Here is a 27,094-nt window from a genome sequence, read left to right as displayed (position 1 = left end):
TATAAAGCACTGCAAGCCGGTAAATTCTTTCAGTGCACACATCCCTGTAATGTTGTACTGTAGTGGCCTGAATTATCCTTGTTATGTTATAGCGATGACATAACTGAACAAGCCAAAGTACATGTCCAATCAGAAATTAATAGAGAGAAAAGGTGCCATCTGCTGTGATTGTTTTTGCCAGGAGAAATTCTGGCTTAATTGCTTGTATTAATACTGGTAGAGAGACCATTTCAGTCAGAGACGAGTTAATGAGTCCTGCCGTTGTACCTTCAGTCACGGAGTATGGATGTCAGAGTCATAAAAATCACAAAGTCCTTAAAGGAGATTGACTTTGGAACCACTGTACTAGAGCGTATCGCATAGGCAGAGTGCATAATGCACTTACTCCTGTTTTAATGGTCTTGTGTTGTATGTAAAAGCTAAGCTGATTGGGTCTTTCTATTTATCTAGCTGAACCCGGGTCTCTCTTAAGGCCACACTAAAGACAGTCTGTGCAGAAAGAACCCCAACTAAATTATCAGGGGTTCCATTTCAAAACCAAGACGCCAAAACACAACACGATTATAGCTGACGTTGACAAGAGGATTTTATTATTCAGATAAAAGTCATTAGCATCAATTCGACTAAGCCTTCTACCCTTGAGAGGAAATGAAAATAATAACCACAGTGGTACACAGGTCCACTAGGAAGCAATTCAAGTATAGCCCTGGGGAAAATCAAAAACAGGTGTGTCAACATTCAGTTGAGCAAAATAGCAAAATACTGACTGATGGAAAAGGGTTGAAATTCTAAAAAATAAAAATAAAAATCCTTACTTAATCTAGATGGCCAGCCTCAGCTGTTATTTAGTGTAGTAGTTTATTGCCTTTAGAGATGAAGGTCTATGTTGCTTTAAGATGTTACAGCAAATATGTTACTCTTACCTATTATTGTTATTTTTTATTTACTGTTAATATTTATTTATTGTTCCAGACCATCTGTGTATTTATTCGAAGAGGGGAAGAGCTTTTCACAGGGCAAGCATGAATAGAAATTACATTGTCCGCCCCAGAGTTTGCCTTCAGAAGAGAAAAGGGATATCACTGCATCGTAACCTGACCTTTGGAGAACCTAATCTTTCCTGTGGTTCCTTGTAGCGCTGCAAGTGTTCATACTGTCATGTCAAGATTACGGAAATAATTCCTGTCTTATGGACTTGACCTTACAAGACAGAAGTCACAAACTCAATCATTATCTCATTCAGATGGTGGCATTCCAGCTTTTGATTTTATCTTTGCAGTCTTTCATGTCTCAGAGACAGTCTGGGAGAAGACTTGCCCTCTGAACACTAACTATCCATCCAAAGAGTTCTATTTCAGTTTTATGCTCCCAGAGTTCTTTAGATGGAGAAATGTCTTAGCTAAAAATTCAGAAATTCTACCATTTAGACATCCTACTGTAACATTCCATTCATTACTGCAAGGAAGTCATGGGGAACCATTTTAGTGCACCCAAAATGGTTAGGAGGCATCCTTATGAGAAATCGTTGGTGCTCTCTGAGCTTGGTTGTTTCCTTGCAGATTTGTCATTAAGCAAACTAGGTAATATCATCAGCGGAAAGACCCCTCATTTCAAACCTGAACTACAAATGTTCTCCTTTATCAGTCTTCCTTGTACACAAAACTCTGCGGGGGGGGGGAATGATCTCAGAAAAGAATTTTTAAAAGTATGTAAAGATTGTCTCCATGAACCAAAAATTTATATTCTAAAATATGCACAGAGAAAAGAGAAGCATTTATTTTATAACCCTATACATTTGTAAATAGTTTTTTTTTTAAAAAAGTCAGTAAATAATGAATTTCTGCAATGTATAGCAATGGGCGCTTCAAATGTGTTTATGCAGAGTATAAAAGAAGATTATCAAGCTTTTGTTCCAGAGATTTTAGACGAATATTTATATTTATTTGGAATTTGAAACTTCTACCCTAAACAAGGTCGCTGGAACCAAAATTATCTACAGCCACTTTAAACATTTTTGATATGGGTAGTAAATAAAATGCATTGTTGCCTAATCTGTCTAAATTGTAATCCAAGAAATCCTACCTGTAATTGCAGAGCTTCATGATTTTCAAGCCCCTCCACTATGTTAGCAAATCGTTCTCCGTTATTTCTCTCAGCTGCAATTGTTATAGCTCCTAAAATTTTGTCGAGCCTGTAACAGAGATTTATTTCAATGGGTTGTAAAGATATGCACGTACTTTTTAAAGAGACTATTCAAAAATCACACCTCAAATTCTTAAAGGCATTTTTGCCTCTTTTGCAGCAAATTGATTTAAAAACCAGCACCTAAAAAGCAATCTGCTACTAATCAAGGAAATAAACCTTTGAGTTTGCTGTGGTTGCTGCTGTGGTCGCTTCGATTCTTAAATGAAGTCAGATTATTTAAACTTTGGAATCTTAGGTAACTAACTTGAAAAAGTTCATGGAACAAAAACGATTCCATCCTGTATTTCCTCCTTGCAGCTAGGCATGCATTCAAAAATGACCTCAAATCAAATAAAATGGCCTCAGCGAGGCATTGTTGCAAGAGACAACAGTAATTGGGCGTGGACTTTCAGTCACTAAGTGTTGCGGTTGCAAAGTGAAATGTCATGTGATAGCACTGCTTAATGATGGCAGTTTTGGCCAGCACTGGTTACCATCATAAGTGAGGACTACATGAATCGTTAAGCAAGGATATCGTTTGATTGTGACTTCTGATTTCCTGCCGGCTTCCCCATTAAATTTGCTTGCGGAAAGCCAGCAATGAAAAGTTGCCAGTCTTGATCATGTAACCAGGGGATGCTGCAATGGCCAGAATCTCAAAGACTGGTCGCAATGACCACTCATTCAGCACAATCATAAGTATGGACGGCTGCTGAACAAATGGCTGTTAAATAAGGTCTACCTGCTCACCCAATTGCTGCTCTCTAGCAACTCGTACATGCTCTGTTTGATCTAGGAGATAGCAGATGTGTTTATCCTCCAGATGAGTCGCCATAAAAGAACTATTAAATCTCTTTGGGAGTCAAGGGCCAAGAGGAAACATATGGAAGTCAACATATTAAAGGAAAATGAAATGGATAATTACAGAGGTTGCCCTAAAAATGGGTTTCATACATTCCTTTAATTAATTAAATAAATTACATAGTTCTGTTACTTACATGTTTTCTTCTCCAATGATACAAATGGCAGAGAGTATTTTCACTGTTTCAGTCATCATGTTTGGTTGCTTTGGGTCAATTGCTCTGGCCAGTAAGAGGAGGCTTCGGTCATCTCCCAGTATTCTTTGTAGTCCGTACTTGGAGGGGGGAGAAGGAATGGTTTAAAAGATATGAGAATGCAGCGCACACCATCTTAGAAAGTGTTAGAATCCCTAAACAAATGACAAGGTTCTGAAAGAGCCAGATTTGAAGAGATGGAGTGGGGGGGGGGAAAACTTCCCTAGAAAATTTAATTTTCTTGCCAGCAATAGACTAACAACATGCAAGTAAAACCAGAAGGACATTTTGGTTTCTCTGTATTTTTCTGAATGTCCCTTTAAAAATACACTGAGAGTAGTTCAACTAGTTCAAGGTATTGCCGCATTTCCCACACCCTACACCTTCTTCCTAAAATTAAAGCCGCTGAGAGCACTAAATCTGGCCTCAGAGGTTCACAGGAAGAGTGGAGAGATTTATCCAAAGTTGGGTTACTCATGCAAGTTTTACTTTTTTTACACTATTATCTTGGGATCCGTATCACTGAAGCTTTGTAATGAGAAGAAGGAGTGACTTTGGGGGGTCAGGAAGAACAGCTGCTTGCTAGACAATAATCAGATAAAAGAAACCTCAGTCTGGGGCAGAGCTGTAACCTGAAAAAAAAAAATATCTGAACAGATCTTCCCTAGTTTTCACGAAGATGAAGGAGGGGGAAGGCATTTCAAGATTCCATTACTGTATCTTTATAATAAAACTAATATTAGCCTGCATGACTTTGGCTTCCTAGTCTGGAGAGCTGACCTTTAAAAAAATGTGAGGTGTTTCCCCACCCCCAACCCCCATTTCTCAAAAATAAAGGAATACTTTATACATAGGTAAACTTGATGCAGTTTTCAAGCCTTGAAGTAACGTATGAATTGGTTTTGCCTTATTCCAAATTCTTTGCAGCACTATTAAGCTACAGGCAAACCATCGTCATTAGTAATCAAATTTCCATTTCATTAAAGTCATCTCTTTCTTTAAAGACAGTCATTCATTACCAGTTAAAGTGAACCTATCTGAAGGAAAGAAAAAAAAAATCAGCCGGGGCTGAAATTCCTACCTTATTATTCATAAACGCTTTGAGGCACTGTATGAGCTTATGCTGATTTTTCTTGTCAATACTTTCTTGCCTGAAAATTAATAATCATAATTAACTGACGGTCCTATATTAATCAACTTTTTTTGCTTCCCCTTCTTATACTTGCTCTATACTTACTGTCTCTTATCAAGGAGTTTTTCAAGGACATCCAGGAGAAGCCCAAGGCCTTCATGTCCAAAATTGTTAACCCAACTGTAAAAAAGTAAATTGCAAATGAGTTCATGCTTGCTCCTGTGTGCAATTTGAATACACATAAACATTCTGATGACTGACTATTCGTTACAGATAGGACTTCCAGCATGGCTTAGCAGATGTTGAGCTTCCATACTTAACAATCACAGTTCACAGAAATATGTACTCAAAATATAAGAGGCACCATTCACTTATCAAGCATTTGCAATACAAATGGAAAACTCAAACTTTAATCAGAGCAGAATGACAAGAGTTGGAAAGGATCTTGGAGGTCTTCAAGTCCAAATCCCCTTGTAGAGGTTTTCTTCAAGCACGAAAGCCTATACCAGGGGTAGGGAAACTTGGCTCTTTTATGACTCGTGGACTTCAACTCCCAGAATTCCATGCTGGCTGAGGAATTCTGGGAGTTGAAATCCATGAATCATAAAAGAGCCAAGGTTCCCTACCCCTGGCCTATACCATTTCAGACAAATGGCTGTCCAATCTCTTCTCAAAAACCTCTAGTGTTGGAGCATCCACATCTTCTGGATACAAGCCATTTCACTGATTAATTGTTCTCATTGCCAGGAAATTTCTCCTTATTCCTAGGTTGATTTTCTCTTTTATTAATTTCCATCTATTGCTTCTTGTCCTGCCTTCAGGTGCCTTGGAGAATAGTTGACCACGTCTTCTTTGTGGTAGATATTGGAACACTGCTATCATGTCAACCCTTCTCCTTCCTGCCAGTTTGACTGCAGCTGACTGCTCTCTGAAGGCTAGGTATGAACTAGTCTACCTACCTTCAACAGATGAAGGAGAGGCCAGTCTAGCCAGCCTCAGGAGGGTGAGGGCAGGACCAGTCAACTGAACCTCCAGGCAATGTATGGAGTTATGGTTCACATGTTAGATGCATTTTGTATGTTAGCCCATTTGAAGTACATAGGTTCAAATACTGTTCCCCTGCGACACACCATTTCACCCAGTTCACACTTACAGGCAGGAGAGTTTTGGCGGTATATAGATCTCATTTTTATACTGTTGCCAAGTGAAGGACTTCCTTTACAGATGCAGTATGTTTACATAACTATAACCATTTGACGGTATTGTCTGCAATGCACAATTTCCTATGCCTCTGCAGGCAAATCCACCTTTGAAAGAAATTTAAAACCTCAGCCTTACAATAATTAACTTTATTCTAATTCAGTGTTTTGCTTTGTTTTTCTCTCTATTTCCAGAAAGTATTATTTTGACATTTATAAATCCTCATCCTCAAGTTCTTCCAATTTTCCACGCAGATGAACTGCCACACAGATACAAAATAATTAAAATAAGCAGAGACACTTACAACAGCCTCACAATTACAATGCTGTGTTTGATTATTTCAAATAACTTGTAAGTCAGCATCTAAAGTTTAGTTCTTGAATGGAAGATAAATGAGTAGAGCAGGAAATGTGTCAAAATCCATAGCATCCTGTCAACGGTTTAATCTTTCTGAAACCTTAAATATCCACTAAACCCTAAATAATGTTTGTGCTTCAAAAATGTGTGACCGCCATCCCCTGCCCCACCTTTCTTGATAAAGCTGAAAGAGTTTGGACATTGACAGGAAAAACATCAAGAAGCAGCAATCAAATCAAGAACACCTGATCATTTGAGCCCTTGGGTTTCTCTATGCGTCTTCATGTTTGTTTATTAGCTTATTTTTGGCATGCATGCAAAACTCGTCACTAGATGTCTCTGCAGATCCATCAAGGTTAAAACTGATTACCAATTGAGAAGCACTTCAGAACATGCCTTCTGAAGAGACCAAAGAGGAGTCAGAATCAAAAAGTCTACAAAATAACACAATGAGCCTAGGACAATGAAGGTACTCCAAGAAATTCATATAACTAGTATTTATTTATTTTATTTTTTTATTTTAATCCCATTTATATCCCGCCCTTCTCCGAAGACTCAGGGCGGCTTACAATCTAAAGCACAAATCAAATGTGCTTAGCAGTAGCCTTCATTCTATGTATATGCCTGCTTATTAGGGCTTTCGGGGGGCCCCAAGCGGCATTATTACAAAGTCAGCTTATTGCCCCCAACAATCTGGGTCCTCATTTTACCTACCTCGGAAGGATGGAAGGCTGAGTCAACCTTGAGCCTGGTGGGACTCGAACCTGCACTAATTGCAGGCAGCTGGGGTTACTTAAGGAGGCATTAGCCCACTGCTCCACCAAGGCTCTTAGTAAGAAGCCACACAAACCGTCCTCAGTTTTCTATGACATTTGAAGGATTCTGGCTTGTGTAGTAGCTCTGGAAGTTAAATCTGCAGTGATGGTGCAATTCTGGAACATTTGTCCTACAGAATATCAAGCCTTGTGGTTTTGCCAGATTTTACACCAATGATGAAAAAACTGGTGGCCCCGTTTTCTGAAGTTGGAAGCCCCTCAAAATATAGTCTGTTAAGTTCTAAAAATGGATCAAAGTAATTTATTTTTTAAAAAATAAAGGAAATCCTCAAATCTAGGGAGAGGAGGGGAGGAGGGAGGGAGGGAGGGAGGGAGGGAGGGAGGGAGGGAGGAAGGAAGGAAGGAAGGAAGGAAGGAAGGAAGGAAGGAAGGAAGGAAGGAAGGAAGGAAGATATTTAAAAGAGAAGATTATGAACACTTACCACTCAGGGTAGTGATGGAACGAGAAGTGAGATTTATACAGAGTAAGTGAAAACATTAAAACATTTACAGATATATTTTTCTGATAGAATCCAACAATACCTTGGTGGAGCAGTGGGCTGATGCCTCCTTAAGTAACACCAGCTGCCTGCAATTAGTGCAGGTTCGCGTCCCACCAGGCTCAAGGTTGACTCAGCCTTCCATCCTTCCCAGGTAGGTAAAATGAGGACCCAGATTGTTGGGGGCAATTAAGCTGACTTTGTAATAATGCCGCTTGGGTTGTGTGTGAAAGCCCTAATAAGCAGGCATATACATAGAATGAAGGCTACTGCTAAGCTTGTAAGCCGCCCTGAGTCTTCGGAGAAGGGCGGGATGTAAATGGGATTAAAATAAAAAATAAATAAAAAAATACCAAATTCAACGGTACGTTAAAAGGAAATTTCAAAGTCAGTTGAACAAAGACAGTGGCTGAAACTACAGAAGCAATTGAGAGCAGCAAAAAATAGATAAGCTGAAGCATCGCCCTTTAACAAAAAAGGACAATGAAGAGTATAAAAAGAAAAATGACAACTAAAAGGGAAAATATGCGGAAAGTTTAATATAGCCTTGCAAAACAGAGATAACACTCACTAGTGAGAAAAATGCTACAGCAATTAACAGGCAAAGGGCAACTATGAAACAGTTGATGGAGTTGGTGTCTTACACTCAACAATTCAAACAACTTGGAGAGTCTCTCAAAAAAATAAGTCTCCAAGGACTCAAATCACCTTTCTCTGCCTTTATTTTGGAAGCTGCATCTCAAAGTCAAGCTTACTCAAAATTATGCGGTGGTTGATCAAGAACCCACCTCCCTCCACTCTGCCCCCCACCTCCCCATGTGTCATTAGATTTTAATGTTTGGTTTTAATTTATCAATGTTTTAATGTACATGTCTAAATACATTTTTATGACTGTAAACCACCCAGAATTATTTGTTGATTTCCTTCACCACAGTCAGCAAAAGAAAAGGCTTCTTAGAAGTAGACTTCATGCTGTTCAAGTATGATGAATATTGTATATGGTAAGGTCCAGTGAGGAAAAAGAATGTATTTTTCAAACAAACAATAAATGGCAATGAATGTCAAGTGATATAACCCCAGACCAAGGATTCCTGTTTGTAAATAAAGTGGGTCAAAAATGAAAATTATTACTTTCTTTCTACTGGGGCATGAAAAATACTACCAAGCATGGCAAAGAGGGATTACAGAGGTTACCTTGGTGAGTTCTTTCAGATACATTCAGATTTATTGCATAATTTACTTAATGTCTCTGGATAGAACCTGCTTTTAAAAGCTCTGGGAAATGAACTTATTTTTCATCCATCTATGTACTGTATTTTCTGGCGTATAAGACTACTTTTTAACCCATGAAAATCATCTCAAAAGTTGGGGGGTCGTCTTATACGCCGGGTCGTCTTATACGCCGGAAAAAAAACATAAATCAGTCGAGCGTCCCCGTTCTTGCAAAGCCGGGCCGCCCCACGCAACTGAGCTATCTCCGGCGTGGCTCCAGGCCGCCAGGCCGTTCCAAGTTCCAGAAACTTCCGGGGACTTCTGGCGGGCCTGGTGCCCCTCTCGCCCGCAGACCACGCAGCGGCCCTCACCAGCCGGCCTCGGCATGGCCGCCCCAAGCCCGCCTCTCCAGCGCATGTAAGTATTTTCCGGTGTATAAGACGAAAAACCTTAAAAAATCTTCTTAAAAGTCGGGGGTCGTCTTATACGCCGGGTCGTCTTATACGCCGGAAAATACGGTATATCTTCACGTGGCTTATTATTTTAAGCAGTTCTTTGGTTGCCAGGGGTTAAGGTACCACAGGAACATTTGAATTTTGGTTTTTACTATAATATTCTTCTTAAAGTTTTGGACAAAATGGGAAGCACCATCCTTTTATTCCTGCTTAATATCAACAAGTCAGTGTTATTTCTTCCAAAACATAAGGTGACAAAGAGAAGAAATGGCAATGAAAATACAAATGACCTACACATTAATAATTGGAAATAAATGCCATTTCCAATGGCCAGAAAAAAGGTGGTTTGACTTCCATAACAGCCAAGTCACAAGCACAAAGCTGTCCTGTTCTTAAGATCACTAAGTTGTAGTTAGTTATTAAATTTATAAGTCACCCAATTTTCCATGATTCTGGCGCAGTGGGCTAATGCCTCCTTAAGTAACACCAGCTGCCTGCAATTAGTGCAGGTTCGAGTCCCACCAGGCTCAAGGTTGACTCAGCCTTCCATCCTTCCGAGGTAGGTAAAATGAGGACCCAGATTGTTGGGGGAAATTAAGCTGACTTTGTAATAATGCCGCTTGGGGGTGTGTGAAAGCCCTAATAAGCAGGCATATACATAGAATGAAGGCTACTGCTAAGCTTGTAAGCCGCCCTGAGTCTTCGGAGAAGGGCGGGATATAAATGGAATTAAAAAAAAAAAAGTTAGTCAAGGCAGAAGGTATTCTATCCCATTCCATTATGTTGATAATGACTTTAGCTCCTGAAAGTAATACAATATATTCAGCCATTCATAATTTAGTAATGATATATCGGAAAACTCTTCCCTTGTATAATTTCTATATTTTTAGATAGCATTTTTCTTCATTTGTGCCTTATTCACTTATCTTCATCTGTTTTCTATTTTTGTTTGTTTATAGATTTTTCTCCAAAAAGTCAAATGTCTTTTTTTAAAAAAAATATATTATGCAAGACCTCCTGAACTTTTCCAGAAAAAAACTACTAAATGAGAATTGGAAACAAGAACGTTATGGGAATACACAATACTATTCTCAAGATCTGAGTTTATTTCCTAGTCTCTCTTCATGCATATTTTAAACTCGTGTCCATAGTGCTGAGTTACATAGTTTCTTTGTTTGCTGAAAATAAGCAGGAATTTTCAGAATAACAATGTCCTTCTGTATTTTTACAGCAACTCTTTGATCATACAAGTGTAAGTAGAACTATGCTATTTTCCATGTATAAATTATTGCTAGGCAATGTAGTCGTACAATACTTCTTTATTCAACCACCTACCCCCCAAAAAATACTGACAAGTCACATGGAAACAAATATTATCCATCTGTCTGTCTGTCTTTCTGTCTGTCTGTCTATCTATCTATCTATCTATCTATCTATCTATCTATCTATCTATCTACAAGACCCATCGTGCTAAAGTGGTTAGAATGCAGTATTGTAGACTAATTCTGCCAACTGCCAGCAGTTCAATTCTGACAGGCTCAAGGATCATGACCGACTAAAGCCTTCCATCCTTCCAAGGTCAGTAAAATGAGGACCCAGATTATTGGTGACAACATGCTGACTCTGTAAACTGCTTAGAGAGGGTTGTAGAACACTATGAAGCAGTATATAAGTCTGAGTGCTAAGTGTTTGATCTATCTATCTATCTGTCTGTCTGTCTGTCTGTCTATCTATCTATCTATCTATCTATCTATCTATCTATCTATCTATCTATCTATCTCCATATCTATCTCCACATCTATCTATCTATCATCTATCTATCTATCTATCTATCTATCTATCTATCTATCTATCTATCTCCACATCTATCTATCTATCTATCTATCTATCTATCTATCTATCTATCTATCTCCATATCTATCTATCTATCTATCTATCTATCTATCTATCTATCTATCTATCTATCTATCTATCTATCTATCTATCTATCTATCTGCACCAGGTTGGACTGACAATAAATTAGTTACCCAGATACAACAGGACTTGAATGAGATGCAGCACTTCACTAAGAGTAACTAATTTAGTCCAGAATCCAATTCATAATTTTTGTTTGCTGGATAAATGCATAGGAAAATCCAACAGCGATGAATTCCACTTAGTATGGATTGGATTTGGAGAGGACAAAACAAACATCACCAATAGATTCACAGAGGTTGGTTAACCTTAGGAGGCTTCTTACATTTCCAATCCCCCTTACTTTCATTTCGTGCATAATCTATGGGAAATTCTAACAGGAGTTATTTTTCAACTTCCTGTGAAGACAAGGGTTGCATTTCTGTAAAGCAGACTTACCAAAATTCCTTGCATACCAAGTGATGCAAACTGTCAGGCCCAGTTTAATGTATTCCAATTACAAAGTTAAAGACAGCTTGAGGATAGGTTCTGAATGCAACAAGGCATAATATTAGCACACCGGCCATATGTTGGTGCATATAGAAGTATTCACAGCTTACCCATCAACAGCTTTAATATTCAGCCCTGTGCCTCATTCTACCAGAGGTAAATAACAGGATCAATCCCTTAAAATCTGAAGCTAAAAAAATAAAGAGCCTATCTTTCCAATACACTTTCAATGAAAGAGACTTTATGCAGTGTATAAAGATATAAATCCATAAGACTATCTATTATTTTGGAGCAATTCCTTTTACACAAGTCACTATCTCGCTTTAAAGACCTACTACTTTAGATTACAGACAGCCAAAAAAAAGAGGGGGGGAAACCCCAACGCCCACTGAATATGTGGCTTTTTGATGTGGTTGGTGTAAATTCTACATTTTGTTTCAACTTGGCATACAATATTTTAAAAGCTCCTACTTTGCAACACTTATGAATAACAATCCCCCAAACTTACCTTACTGGATTGCTGGTCAGAGACACCCTCAGAGACTCTAAGCAGTTGAGAAGTTTTTCTTCTGAGATACCTGATCGTAGTTCGTGGACGTATTCCTGCGACGACAACGTGCACTCGTGTTTACTGTTTTTCAGGCCACCCTTAATAAGAAAAGGAAAATCAAGTGATAAAATTATTGTGGGAAACAAGAGTTAGTGGATGCACGTAATCAAAGAAAAGCAAGCAAGCTACTTTATTTCCAGGCTTCACTTCTTAGTAAGTTCTCTCCATGGCCAATGAACCTAAAGCTATATAACTCTGCAGATAGAATTACTTAACTTAACCAGGCTCTGGATTAGGTTACAGGATTGTACAGTTCCTATCCCTTCGTTTTCTTACAGACTTATCCTCTCACCCAACTTTAGCTGGGATAAAAGTTAGGACTGAATCAATTTAATCATGTAGTTCTAATGACAGTCATAATTCTTATGGGAATTTGGTTTTAAGAAGATAGTTTAAAAAAAAAGTCTTAAATCCTTGGTTTCAAATCCCTTACAGAGCTACACAGTTAAAATGGGTGCCTTAATTTTTTTTTTTTTGTGTTCTATATTCTATTAATGTATTCTATTACATTTTGTATGTAGGAGAAGAGAATGGGCGTATTTTTTTAAAAAAAAAACACGTTATATACACGCATACACACAGAGAGAGAAAGCCTTCCCTAGTAAATGAGACAGCAAACAAAATCAGATGAGCTAAATCTACTTTATTGTAAGGTTACATTAATAGAATCTTACAAGTTTGAGAGTACAAACTTCCCACCAGCCATTTTTAACTGCTATTCCTGTTAGGGGAGGTCCTTTGTCAATTTCTTTCTTTGACCATTAACCACCCTCTCTTGTTTGATTATTTTATAAGAAGCATCTCCTCCACCTGTTCCTCAAGATATCCATGCATCCATTACATAGATACACATAATGAAGATTGGTCTAGAATTATCACCACTACACAAGTAATGTCAAAATAAACATGAGAAAACAAATATCAGCACTTTAATTGTCCCTTTTCTTACCAATAAATCAAAAATAGACATTAATTTGGGTATCTCTAAAATATTAATTCAAGATGTATTATAGATTTTATAGTCAAGGCTATGGTCTTCCCAGTTGCAATGTATGGCTGTGAAAGTTGGACCATAAGAAAGGCTGAGCGCCAAAGAATTGAGGTCTATGAACTATGGTGCTGGAGAAGACTCCTGTGAGTCCCTTGGACTGCAAGGCGATCAAACCGGTCAGTCTTAGCGGAGATCAACCCTGACTGCTCTTTGGAAGGCCAGATCCTGAAGTTGAAACTCAAATACTTTGGCCACCTAATGAGAAGGAAGGACTCACTGGAGAAGAGCCTAATGCTGGGAAAGATCGAGGGCAATAGAAGAAGGGGACGACAGAGAATGAGGTGGCTGGATGGAGTCAATGAAGCAGTAGGCGTGGCCTAAATGGACTCCAGAAGATGGTAGAGGACAGGAAGGCCTAGAGCAGAGAGAGGCAACCTTGGCTCTTTTATGACTTGTGGACTTCAACTCCCAGAATTCCTGAGCCAGCATGGCTGGCTCAGGAATTCTAGGAGTTGAAGTCCACGAGTCATAAAAGAGCCAAGGTTGCCTATCCCTAGCCTAGAGGAACGTTGTCCATGGGGTCGCGATGGGTCGGACACGACTTCACAACTAACAACAACAACAAAATTATAGGTTTATTTCTTCCCAGACATTAAAACTAGTATATTTGAGTCACCACTGAAGAAAAGGACTCAAAAAGCCAGTTAACGCAGGAAAGTTAACTGATATCAATTCTTATATATGATTAGAAAGCCATAACCCATTTCCTGAGGTACTCAGCCTTTGAAACTTCAAAATTTCTCGATTCTTGCCAATCGAGAGGAATCTAACTGTGTCTCTCTCTCTTACTTTTCAATCTTAAAGTAACTCTTGAGTCCCCTATCATTACAAATAATAAACAATCATGAATCTATTTCATTTGTTTAGGAGATGCTTTGACTCCAAAGACCTTCTCAATATACTTCTTAACCCCTCTGCATACCACCATTTGAACACCATCAACCTAAGGTTTTATTTATTTACGTTGAGAAGAATAACATATGGGGGAGAAAGGTATTCTCAGTAGTAAATTTCCCCACTATAGCTTTTCTTTTAATCTGGCAGGAGAATTTGAAGCCCTAGAACTCTGGTCTAACTCCACATTTTGCATTCAGAATATTAACATACTCTAAGTTTTAGTACATATCCTGGTGGAAATTATGGGGTGTGTTTACACATGTACTAAAAATGTGATGTGTTCGGTATACACAATGCCAAAAAAATATTTAAACAGATGTTCAAGTTTTACTGCAAAACTATTTTAAGATCCCTAAAATCTATATAGAGCAGTTTTCCCAATTATGTTTACTTTAATTAAACACACAAGGCTGTCAAATTTACATGTAAAAATAAAACTTCTGAGCTGTTTATTGGTTCTATTCTATTCTATTCTATTCTATTCTATTCTATTCTGTTCTATTCTATTCTATTCTATTCTATTCCATTCCATTCTATTCTATTTCCTGTTTCTGTTATTCTATTCTATTCTATTCTATTCTATTCTATTCTATTCTATTCTATTCTATTCTATTCTATTCTATTTCCTGTATCTGTTATTCTATTCTATTCTATTCTATTCTATTCTTCTATTTCCTGTTTCTGTTATTCTATTCTATTCTATTCTATTCTATTTCCTGTTTCTGTTATTCTATTCTATTCTATTCTATTTCCTGTTTCTGTTATTCTATTCTATCCTATCCTATCCTATCCTATCCTATCCTATCCTATCCTATCCTATCCTATCCTATCCTATTCAATTCTATTCCTATTTTTATTTCTATTCTACTAATAACAAAGGTTATACCACAATAAGAAAATAAGCCAGAAGATATCACAGCTGCCCAAACTAATATCAGTATATTAGCTATGTATTGGTAGTTTAGCTATAATGTTGGGGTAGCTTCAGATTGCCTATTCCAAGTAGTCCTAATCAGATCCGGATTTTTCCACCCTTTTAAGTCTACCACAGGATGTTTATGATGAAGTGAGGGACAGAAAGTGAGAGCACAGCTGCACACAGGGAAAGAGATTAATGCAGTCTAACACATCCTGCCTTGCCACAGCCAGCTCCATTGAACACACATACACACTTTCACCTTTCTACCCATTACCTTGTAAATTGTATCAAGAAGGCAAACATCCTTCATGATGTTGATTCTCCATTACAGCCACATCATCGCATGTACAACAAGAGTTCAGGACCATTCATTTGAGGCAGGGCAAGAGGAACACGTTTAACCTCTAGACCGCTTCACATTTTTATATCTCCATTGATCAAAAGGGTCTGCATAATGCAAATGTACAAAGCCAATTATGGAGCACAAAAGTCAGAAGGCGGTATTAATTAGCGCTGGAGAAGAAAGAGAGTAATTTCATGTGTCAATAATAATTGCCATGTCAGCATTTTGGGGTCGTTGTCCAGGAGCCTCTAGAGAGCCACAACCTAACTTCCAAGCCCAGTTAATGAAAACAACCTAAGACATACATACATACATACATACATACATACATACATACATACATACATACATTTGTGTTGTTATGTGTAGCAATATCCAAATCTACCACTTTGTGTAGTCCTAACATTCTTATTAGAGTGATTGAGAGTAGTGGGCAGAAACAGGAGATAAAATCTTTAACACTGTAAGCCACCCAGAGTCATCTCATGGTGGGATGGGCTGCAAATAAACTCAATAAATAATAATAATAATCTTAGAATTTATTTGTTTGTTCATTTATCACATTTATTTGCTGCCTAGCTCATATCCAACAATTCTGTTTGGCTTACAAATTTCTCTCAGTTCTATTAAAATGGCTGGAAACAAGTGCCTAAACATTCCAAATATATGAAGGGGATGAGAGAAACTACTTTATAAATATCTACCTATAGCAATAATAATAATAATAATAAATTCATAACAAAATTAGTTGATTTAAGAGGTGCCTGTACTGAATAACTTCAGAAAGCAAAGAGCGTCATGTCAAAGCTTGCAAGTAATGTTACCTTCAAATAAGACCTGTGTCTGATAGACATGTTGTATATCAATATGCTGTATATGTTGTCATTTGTTAACACAAATGCATTTCTAGACTCATTAAGGAAAAAGGTTTTAAATTATCTACAAAGCAATATGATTCTTGTTTATGTAGCAATAAGTAGGAAAGGACGAGTCAGTTTGCTATAGTGGTTAAGGCACCAAGTTAGAAGCAGAAGCCAATAGAACAAAGACAAATGTACATCTCCCAGGATATTGTTGCAGGATCCAATCCGGGTTGGTCTTCCTAGCTTTTGAACTCATGCTGGAGCCCATCCTCAGGGAATTTCTCTCTACTACAACATTTCAGAACATTCTGGTACAGAGTTGTTCCCTGAGGATGGGCTTTAGCACAAGTCCAAAAGCTAGAAGATTAAAACTCTGGTCCTGGTGATCAACCCAGATTGGATCCTGCAACATAATAATAGCACAGTGGCACGCGAAGGGAATCAAATTCAGACCACATAATTACAATGATGTCAGAGAAAATAACAAAGATGGACTCATTCAATCTTCAGATCCTATGCCCAAGGGAATATCCAGGTTATCACATAGTTTATGCCTACTGAAAGTTCTTCTAACCAGTTTAAAATAGTGAATGCATGTCTTATCTATTTTATCACAAAGCCATGTTTGACAGATGTCTCTTTCCTACTGAGTTGGTAGCAATGGAACTTGCTACATAACTCAACTTTTTTCTTCTACTGAAATATTAACTATGTAATGATTCTCCCAACTTTGACAGATAAGCAAACATCTCTTTACAAGAAGACTTCATCATAGCTACAGCTCTAGTAAATTGCAGAAATTGGCTTATTTCAGAACATTGGTTATTATTAATAGACAATTCCTAAAGCTCCTTAGTTTGACATAGTCTCTGCATGAATTTAATGAAGTCAAGTCAAATATTTTTTCACCCACAGCATCCCTAATAGGATTTGTATGTGTCTGATAGTTAATTATATCAGGGACCACCTCAAGCTCACTAATCCTTTTTGTGCATCTTTCAGCAGTTAGACGTGCTAGATGAAGGTATTTCGATTTGCACAACTGTATCAACCATTAAGGCTATTAGAACTTAACAGAGTATAGAAAGATAATGAAGAAATTGAGAAACTCTATCACGTGAGTCTCTGTGTCTTTGTCTGCAACTTCTTGAATTTATGGTAGTAGCATACCGAGAAACATGCCTGCTGTTTGATCACTGCCTCAGACTCTCATCCAAAAGGTGGTTCTTGTTTTTTTAAAGAGGCAAATGGACTTTCTTTGAAGACATTTCTCTTCTCATCCAAGAAGCTTCTTTAGGTCAACTAAAAGGACTAGAATCTTCTTGGATGAGAAACAAATCATCTTCAAGGAAAACCAAGAAAGTCCAGGTGCCTCTTGAAAAAGAATCTTTGGGACAAGCATGACCTGGATGACTGAGAATCTCCATAGATGCCTCAAACTCTTGTTTCAGTGATTGTGTTTTGATTCTGTTAAGGGCATCTTTTAGCAGGCAACAGTACCTGCCCAACCTTTTCTGCATGCAGAAACTAAGCAAGGTCACACTTTGTTATTACTAGGATGGGAGACAGCTATGAAACGGAAGTCTGGATCCCATACTCAAAACACAGTCCTTTAAGTAGAAATGACAGATCACTTCCATAACAGTGTCAATAAAACTATATGAATGTTTCCTTAGTCATCAGTTACTGCTCTTAATTTGAAGATGTTTTTAGTTCTACTTCTGAAGGACACAGATACCATTATTCCAAAAGGATGGTTCTGTTTCAAATAAATATTTAGGGAACACTGCAGAATGCCACTGTACAAAAGTAGCAACAATGGAAATGAGATATAGTTTACTGCCCAAGCAGAAATAATGGTGTTTTCAAATTTGCATGTCATCTTGGCCTCTCATACATCCAAGGGCAAAGCATAAACCAAATTTAAATCTCAGGTTACCACTAGGTAAGGATTTTTCTGTGTTATGCACATTGCAGAAAACCATACTTTAGAGTAAATTCCCAATAGCGTAAAGGTTTTTAACTCCAGATAATTCTAATACATACACACACATACACACAAACCAGTATTTATTCTAAATTATACTGCTGTCTTGGAAATGCCATATATTTAGTCATTTCTACTTTGTTTTGGATTTAACACTTAAAGTCTTTAAGATTTCAACATGTTGGCATCATCCTTATGCACTACTAAAAGCTAAAAGAGATTTTTATTTCGGAACTAAGATTTCCCCATGCTGAATTTAACTAGCCTGTGAAATACGTACATAAACCAACAAATTGTCAGAAGCAGTCCCTGAAAATAAACTTCCTAAAGTCAGACAGGCTTGCTCAATTCCCAGGGGAAACAAAAAAAATAAAGAAAAAGAATACAAGGAAACAACATTTTGCAGCAAATCACTGGCACCTTTGCAATTATTATGCCATTCTTAAATACACAATGGTAATTCAAGCATTTCCAGTTCTTTCAAAATTGATAAGTCTTGGGGAAAAAATGGTTTTCAAAATCCATTTTCAAAGCTTTTCACCTGCATATTCCCAACTGCTAGCCATAGTTCAAAGTGGATAATTCTCAACAGGATTACTGTCTCACAATGTTATTTTTGCTTGCAGCCTACCTATCATTATAACTCTGTTCATCTCCTTTTGCTATAGACATGCTAATATAAAATGCTAAAGCTTGGACCTATTTCTTTAATATAGGATTCAGACGTAAGGAATCTGAGAAACGATTCAACCTCCAATTTTATTACTTAGCTGCTTATCTTTAATGTAATGTACAAAAATGCTAAGACCGGTTCTTATTTTACACAGGAAGAAAAAAATATGTTTATATTACTGAACAATATTTCACTTGGAGTACATTACATCTCTTAAGTTCTTCCTAGCATGAATTCGCATGTACAAAAAACCCCTGAACCAATTAAATAGCTACCTTTCAAAATTATTCCAATTGCTCCATTGAACTATCTTCGCTAAAATGTCCAACTTCTCTAATTGTGTTGTGTGCCACTAAATTCCATTTACGATTATTTCCGAGGGCTTGGGGACTGTAAATGAGAGTACAAAAGTGCAGCAATAGGTGTTATGTTAATCTAACTCATCTTTCCACGACATAAAAAAAAACAGCTTTCTGACCTCACTTAACCAAGTGGCTTGAAATAATATAAAGTATCAGTGCTGGTAAAATGAAAGGTAGCCAGGGGCAACAAAAAAAGAAAGCAGAAAAATAAGAATCCCACCCTATTCCTTTCAAAAATGAATTTTAAGGAAGAATCCTTTGATCATTTGTCAACTGTGCCACCCAACAAATATGATTCAGACTATAAAATTGGATTGAGATGTTACTGAGAATCTGATGACTCACAGATTCTGTAACAACAGTAAGAGCCATGCTGTGGAGATAGACGTGGTCCATCATTTTACATCTTCCACTGCCAATCAGATTCTTAAAAGAAGCCACAAGCAGGATATGAGTACCACAAAGCCACCCTGTTTCTCCAGAATTGATGTACGGTGTGTGGGTGAGCCTAGATCAGGGGTAGGCAACCTCGGCTCTTTTATGACTCGTGGACTTCAACTCCCAGAATTCCTGAGCTGGCATGGGGGAACTATGGCCCCTTCATGACTGGTGGACTCAGCATGGAAACCTCTCCCTTTCCCCTCAACATGGCTGGCTCAGGAATTCTGGGAGTTGAAGTCCACGAGTCATAAAAGAGCCAAGGTTGCCTACCCCTGGTATAGGGTCTCTTGCTTCAACTGAGAGTTGGACTAGAAGACCTCCAAGATCCCAACCCTGTTATTCTGAATGTATTTATAGTAGCCAGAGATGGCTCTGCTTTAGCTCAATACTCAGAACTGAAGCATCCTGGCCTATTCTTTTGTCTCTTTATCCGCACCAATATTCCAAGATGTCTTACTTAAACCTATTGAGGGTTCATGAGAAGTAAGTGCAGCTGTCTATAATCAAACTGCTTTCTTAAAACTTAATGTTTAGATTGAAATCTTGTGATGATGCCTCTGATATATATTTCCTATCTTTAGGCTTGCGCTGACTTTCAAATTAGCTTTTGGGGATACTGCAAAATCAGAAGAAGAAAAAAATCATTATTCACTACAATCCAACCATCACTTTGGCATTTTAATTTGCAGACTGTTCCTTGCAACTGCAGAACTGCTTTTATTCGGGAAGTTTAATACTCCAATTTATTTTATTTATTAATTTCCATTAATATTCCATTAAAGTGCTTTTAAGAGACTTACAATAAAAATGAGAACACAAGTACACCAATCAAAAGCATTAATAAGATAAAAAGATATAACTTATTTCCATCTGATTAAATCCTTCTTAACAACTGAAAAGTCTGAAACTATCTTCAAACGTTTTCTAGAAGCGCGTCAGCTGATTTCAAGGCCGATCCAAAGGAAGAACTATGACTGAGAATGTAATTTTCCAGTTCCCGACCTCTTATATGGCAGCATCTGAAGCATCCCCTCTCTATTGCAACTTTGACAATGGACAAAATTTATTTGGAGCAGACAGACCCAAAGTTGGTCAGCACCAAGTCAAAGAGGGAAAACAGATTCCTTAATGACCACAGGATTCACTTAACCATTGTGGGGGAAAAAAGCTTGTCAAATGGGGCAAACTAATTTAATAACTGCCCTCTCTTAGCAACGTAAATTTTGGGCTCAGTAAAGGTCGTAATATATGTTGAGAGTCTAGAAAGAGAGTACAGAGAAGAGCAACAAAGATAATTAGGGGACTGGAGGCTAAAACATATAGGAACGGCTGCTGGAATTGGGTATGTCCAGTTTAATGAAGAGAGGGACAAGTGGGGACATGATAGCAGTGTTCCAATATCTCAGGGGCTGCCCCAAAGAAGAGGGAGTCAAGCTATTATCCAAAGCACCTGAAGCAACAGATGGAAACTAATCAAGGAGAGAATCAACCTGGAACTAAGGAGAAACTTCCTGACAGTTAGAACAATTAACCAGTGGAACAACCTGCCTCCAGAAGTTTTTAATGCTCCATCACTGGACGTTTTTGAGACTGGACAACCATTTGTCTGAAAAGGTATAGCGTTTCCTGCCTGAGCAGGGGATTGGACTAGATGACCTCCAAGGTCACTTACAACTTTATTATTATTATATTCCCTTTCATGGTCTTCTCTTATCTATTCTTATTGTTCTAACGTATTTGCAAAGCACTTTAAATTCCTGGTTTTATGTATGCCACCCAGAGTTACTTCATATTACTGCTAAGCACATTGGTTTGTGCTTAAATTATAAGCCGCCCTGAGTCTTCGGAGAAGGGCGGGATATAAATGGGATTAAAATAAAATAAAAAAATAAATAAATATAGGAAAAGAGCAGATGGGGGTGGGTGGAGTCAAACATATCATAAGATTAGAGTCATTGCATTCCCACAAGCCCTCCAAGTTCACACCCTCCTGAATTTTGCTGACTATTATCTGGCATCAATTTAGTATTGACCTTCAGTTGACTTCTTGAGTATAGGGTTGAATATATCTTCTGTGCTACAATTGGTCCTGATTTACTGTGCGTAAAAAGTTACTTTTCCGGTCCCAGGATCAGGATCAAAGACTAAAATCACACAATTGCTATGAAATGCACCCATGCATAGCACAAGGTTCCTTACCAAAATTTGGGATTTAAATCAAGAGTGCATACTTTATCTCACATCTATTAAATCTAATGCATTTAGTTCCCTACAATATGTAATCCATTTTTATATCAGCACACCATAAATAGAAAAATAAATGGAACCTGTTAGTGATCAATCAGTCAGTTTAAGAATGGAATTGATTTTTATTGATCTTGACATTCTCAGTTCATCAAATTTTCAATTATCTCCTCTCAAGGCTTCATTTGTATTAAAGAGACCCACAGATTTATCACAGGAAAATTGGGATGGAAATACTTAAATTTGATTTCATTATCCCACATGTATAGGCCAGAATTATGATGAAGATGAATCTACTATAGCAAATTAAAGAGACATGCAAATAGTCGATATAAGGTATAATACTGGCAAATGAACTGTCTATTTTTACTAGTGTTATATCATGCATTTTAAGTTATGACAGACAACAGATATACTCACCGGAACTTTACTTCCAATTATCTGCATGCAGTGATCAACGGAGAGAAGTGATAGCAATAAATAAAAACAAAACACAAAAAAGTACAATAAATAAGCTGAAGCATTTCACACAACCCACCAAGTGTTTAGGATTTAGTAAATTGTTAAAAGATGTTTACAATTAAAACAGAAATATTCATAAACAAGCAAGTCCACGAACTATAAAAACAGATACTTTAATTGCATATATTCGTAGCAGTTTAATATAACAAAGAGGACTTGTTTGATTAAGAACAGGGTGTATATTAGTGCATGCAAAAAAAAACAGTGAAGAATTCATTAGGCACACATTTTCACAAAACTGCCTCTTTTTCCTGAGAAAAGCTTGTTACAGGTTAAGACAGCTGCAGCCAGCAGACTAAATTGCAGTAGTACTTTTATTATGCTTCCACTCTAAAATTTAAATAGCTGTCTATTTTCATTCAGTGCATCTATATAGAATGCCAGTCATAATAAAGAGTTGCATTGTGTTCATTTTGTAATTCACAATTAATTACTATATATATAATTCTATGTGCCCACCCTTTGAAAACAAGGTGATTAGAATCCAAGATAATTCTCTTTTTGCAATTATCACACCAAAGGGTTCACAACAGGAGAAAACTGTGCTGCTGACTCAATTCTAGACCTGATTTCTAAAGAGACTGGATAGAAGAAAGACGTAGTTCAAAACATGATAAGGAAGAACAAAATCTAGCTAGCTAGCTAGCTAGCTAGCTAGCTATCCATCTCCATCTCCATGTCTGTCTGTCTGTCTAACCATGGCTCTTGTAGCACAAAGACATGTTTGCTTCACCATTGTTCTAGCTGTATCCTGGGCAAAACCACACACAAACTAGCTATAGCTTCAAGGAAACATCTGTACAACCTCCTGTTGTATGATATTGGCTGGTGGGACAACATTTATGGAGCTACAGATACAAGCCAGATTTCACCTCCATCATCTGCTCCAAAACTTACAGAAGAATATAGTAATACTAGTGACTTATGGTTCAACACAGAGCAAGACTATACCTAATGCTGTATCTTTTGCTAACTATTACCAGATGGAATGTTATTGATCGGAGGAGATATCTGATACAGAGAAAACATTTTAATGCAGTCATGCAATGGTTTACAGAGTTAAGAGGCCAAATGCGTACCAGACACATCTGAGTTCAAGTCCCCATTTAAATATAAGGCTTTCAAATCTAAGCATATTGATTTGTGCTTAGATTGTAAGCCGCCCAGAGTCTTCAGAGAAGGGCGGGATATAAATGGGATTAAAAAAAAAAATCCAAATACCTGAAGAACTGTCTAACTTCAACAAGGATTAGCCTGCTCCACCCTCACAGAGAAAATGGGCATGCCGAAGACCCAGCAAGACAAGGAATTGACTATGTATGTTTCCTTGCAAAATACATGGGAAAATCCCACTTAGGGTTAGGTCTCCATGAATTCAGAGAGCAAAATAGACGCCTCCAACTTTTCGAGTCTGTCTTTTCTTCGGTGACTCCTGATGTGCCACAGTCTACACCAGGGTTCTCCAACCCCTGGTCTATGGACCGGCACCGGGCCGTGGCATACCAGCAACCAAGCCACACAAACAAGTGAAGCCCCATCCACTGGATCAGGTAGCACACGAAACCACACCCACTCTGGTCGGTGGAAAAATGTTTCTCCACAGAATTGGTCCCTGATCCCCCAAAAGCTGGGGGCCTCTGGTCTACACTACCATATTTTAATGCATTCTTTTTTATTTATTTATTTTGAAGCACCGAAGTACTTTCCCATTCACAGGAAATTGACAGCTATAGCTGCATCACAGCTAACTGGTTCCTAAAAGGTAAAGGTAAAGGTTCCCCCGCACATGCGTGCTAGTCATTTCTGACTCTAGGGGCCGGTGCTCATCTCCGTTTCAAAGCTGAAGAGCCAGCGCTTGTCCGAGGACGTCTCTGTGGTCATGTGGCCAGCATGACTAGACGCCAAAGGCGCATGGAACGCTGTTACCTTCCCACCGGAGTGGTCCCTATTTTTCTACTTGCATTTTTATGTGCTTTCGAACTGCTAGGTTGGCAGAAGCTGGGACGAGTAACAGGCGCTCACTCTGCTACGCGGCACTCGGGATTCAACCCGCCAAACTGCCGACCTTTTGATCGACAAGCTCAGCGTCCTAACCCACTGAGTCACCGCATCCTAACTGGTTCCTATCTACACCCTAATAAAAGCTTTGATGGTTGGAAATGTTTGCTTTCCCACGATGGAGTTTTTTTCCCCAGTTCATTCTTTTTCTACCAAATCCAATGGATGAAGTGATATACTTGTAGGAATGAGGTGGAAGGGACGATGATTTGCAATTCTAGAAGCCTAGGGAGTGATATCATATAAATAGAGGTTTCTGATTTCATGCTTTTATTTATGTTTGTCCTGCTTTTGCACTTTGTGTAACATTGCTTACCCTAAAAGGGACCAGCCTGATAGATACTAATGCATGTATATATGTTCAGTTGTGTATGCTATTAAAATGTTTGCATGTGTTCAACTGTGCATTTGGAGTTGCTTGCTTTCTGTTCCCTATTTACAAAAAATCTGGTCAAACATGTGCCTAATCTCATTTATGAAGTTTGCTTTAATATCACACATGAGTATTCATATAGCGTTATCTCCATTCTGCATTCTGATTTAGTTAGGTTAGAATTATTCTAATTCTGCCTTTAGGTATTTGAAAAAGGGAATGGAATACGCAAGCTCGTGTTTCCCAAATCACCTTACTACAAACAACACGGTAACTTGAGCACAAAACTGACTAAAGATTTTGGGGGGTTTTGGTGTTTGAAAGTAAAGCCATATCCATCGCATAATTCTGTCTAAAATAGGCCAGGGGCAAAACCTCTTATCAGTTGAAACATATTTCTGCCCTTGGATAGCCAAACAAATTAAAGAATGTGAAATCTATCCATTCTGATAGCATGTAAAATTTTACAGAAAAATGAAGAATAGGAACTGTGGCAATTGTTTTCATCTCTACGATGTTTCCGACTTTGCTTGTCTGTTAGGTATAGCAAAAGATATTTTGTATACAGGATGACATCTGAGAAAACCTACAATCTTAAGTGGTTAGAGCCTGATTTAACAGGATTGTGTCATTTACAATCCCAGTGCCGTTTTTTTTCCTCCATCAATATAGGAAAACACTACAGTAGATACAAATAGTCCTTGACTTACGATCACAATGGAGTCCCAAAATTTGGTTGCTAAGTGAGACATGTGTTAAGTGAGTTCCCCCCCCCCATTTTACGGCCTTTCTTCCCACAGTGGTTAAGTCAATCTCTGCAGTTGTTAAATTAGGAACATGGTTGTTAAGGGAATCTGGTTTCCCTACTGACTTTGCTTGTCAGAAGGTTACAAAAGATGACCCCAGCAGACGGCAACCATCTTAAATACAAGTCAGTTGCCAAGCATCTGAATTTTGTTCACGTGACCATGGGGATGCTGCAATGGGCGTGTTGTGATTCAGGGTCAGCCTGTGGGTTCGGCAGTTGGGTCAGACGACTCAGAGGAGGAGGAGGGGGGTGTTGAAGAGCTTGCTGATGATGGCCTTGAGGCTCCGCAGAGCCCTCAGCCGGGCCCCTCCCACCTGGTCACGGCGGAGACCCAGCTGTGTGAGCCTGACAGCGTGGATGAAGATGACCCACAGCTGGCCCTGTTCAAGGACGCCCGACGCAGGTGGCAGTCAATCAGGAGTAAACAGAGGAAGGCAATGGGGCACCTCGGAAGGAGGCAGAGAGAGGCCACGCCCTGAACTGTATTTAAGGGGAATGTGTGGGAGGGCTGGTTTGCTGAAGGCAACCGCTTGGATAGTTCCTGTTTCATAGCTCCTGCTTCATGGTTGGTGTCTTGTCTTGCTCTGTTTTATGTTAATAAATTTGGCAGGCTTTATTCCAGCCTCTTGCCGTTTGTAAAGGGGTTGTCCCTGCTTTTGCTGCAGGGCCGGTAGCAGGCTGGTACAGAACAGGGCGTAAGTGGGAAACGTGGTCATAAGTCCCTTTTTTCAGTGCCGTTGTAACTTGGAACTGCTGTAAGTCAAGGACTACCTTTGCAGTGTGGTAGTTTGCAAGTTACCAAATGCATATTTCTGTTAGCAGAACGCAAGCAATGTAGCCGGGAGATCATTTCAGCACTTTAAAAACTTTAAAGGCAGGGATGCCCAACCTCCAGACCACTAGTGGGCCATGGCCCATTCGCAACCGGGCCACGCAAGCGGAGGGCCGGGACACACACATGTGCAAGCAGTGGGCTGGCACGTGTGCACACAAGCACACAGCTCAACTTCAGCAAGTTGAGCTGCCTGCGCGTGCGTGTACACACCGTCCTGCTGCTCACATTTCAGCCGCACCCACCCCTGACTCCACAAGTTCAGCTGCCCTGTTCCCCTCTCCTTCCCTCCTCACCGAGCCCCCAAGGCACAAAGGTTAGGTGGGGTCTGCTGCCCTAAGGTCCTGTCAAAATCCCATCTCTCTTGAATACAGTATTTTTATAAACATATCTGAAATACAGCACTTTTAAAACTTGCAGGAAGTCCTCAGCTTACAACTGCTTGTTTAAGCAACAGTTCCAATTTACAATAGCACTGGGGAAAAAGTGACTTAGGAGCGGTCCTCGCACTTACAACCACTGCAGCATCCCCACGGTCACATAGTCAGGCAACTGGCATGTATTTATGACAGCTGCAGCATTCTGGAGTCGCTGATTAGCATTCCCAGATGGCTTCTGACTAGCCAACTCAATGGGGGAAGCCAGATCCACTTAATGACTCCATGAGTCATTTAAAAACTGCAGGGATTCACTTAACAACCCTTGCAAAATAGATGACAAAATCAGGTGTGACTCAGTTAACAACCAGTTGATAACCAACATTATCAGCTAAAATTCTGATCCAGTTGTGATCAAGGA

At 38.7% G+C, this 27,094-nt stretch overlaps 1 protein-coding gene across 13 annotated transcripts in view; it reads right to left on the bottom strand.

Annotated features, from left to right (window-relative positions):
• The window catches only part of DIAPH2 (diaphanous related formin 2), a 261,529-nt gene that overhangs the window by 208,861 nt on the left and 25,574 nt on the right, over window positions 1-27,094 (bottom strand). For 11 of the 13 annotated variants that reach the window (XM_081336767.1, XM_081336764.1, XM_081336769.1 and 8 more), the window contains 6 exons: window positions 22,124-22,144; window positions 11,822-11,961; window positions 4,477-4,551; window positions 4,321-4,390; window positions 3,183-3,319; window positions 2,083-2,191 (listed from right to left, as the gene is read on the bottom strand). In XM_081336767.1, coding sequence (XP_081192893.1) covers window positions 2,083-2,191; window positions 3,183-3,319; window positions 4,321-4,390; window positions 4,477-4,551; window positions 11,822-11,961; window positions 22,124-22,144 — 552 coding nt within the window. The remainder of the gene's footprint in view (window positions 1-2,082; window positions 2,192-3,182; window positions 3,320-4,320; window positions 4,391-4,476; window positions 4,552-11,821; window positions 11,962-22,123; window positions 22,145-27,094) is intronic. The other 2 variants (XM_081336762.1, XM_081336763.1) reach the window with 1 other exon arrangement.

The sequence above is a fragment of the Vipera berus genome (genome assembly GCF_964194415.1).
Source record: "Vipera berus genome assembly, chromosome: 11".
Classification (NCBI taxonomy): Eukaryota; Metazoa; Chordata; class Lepidosauria; order Squamata; family Viperidae; genus Vipera; species Vipera berus.
Note: the sequence above shows the minus strand (reverse complement) of the source record. Positions and strands in the feature narration are given on the sequence as shown.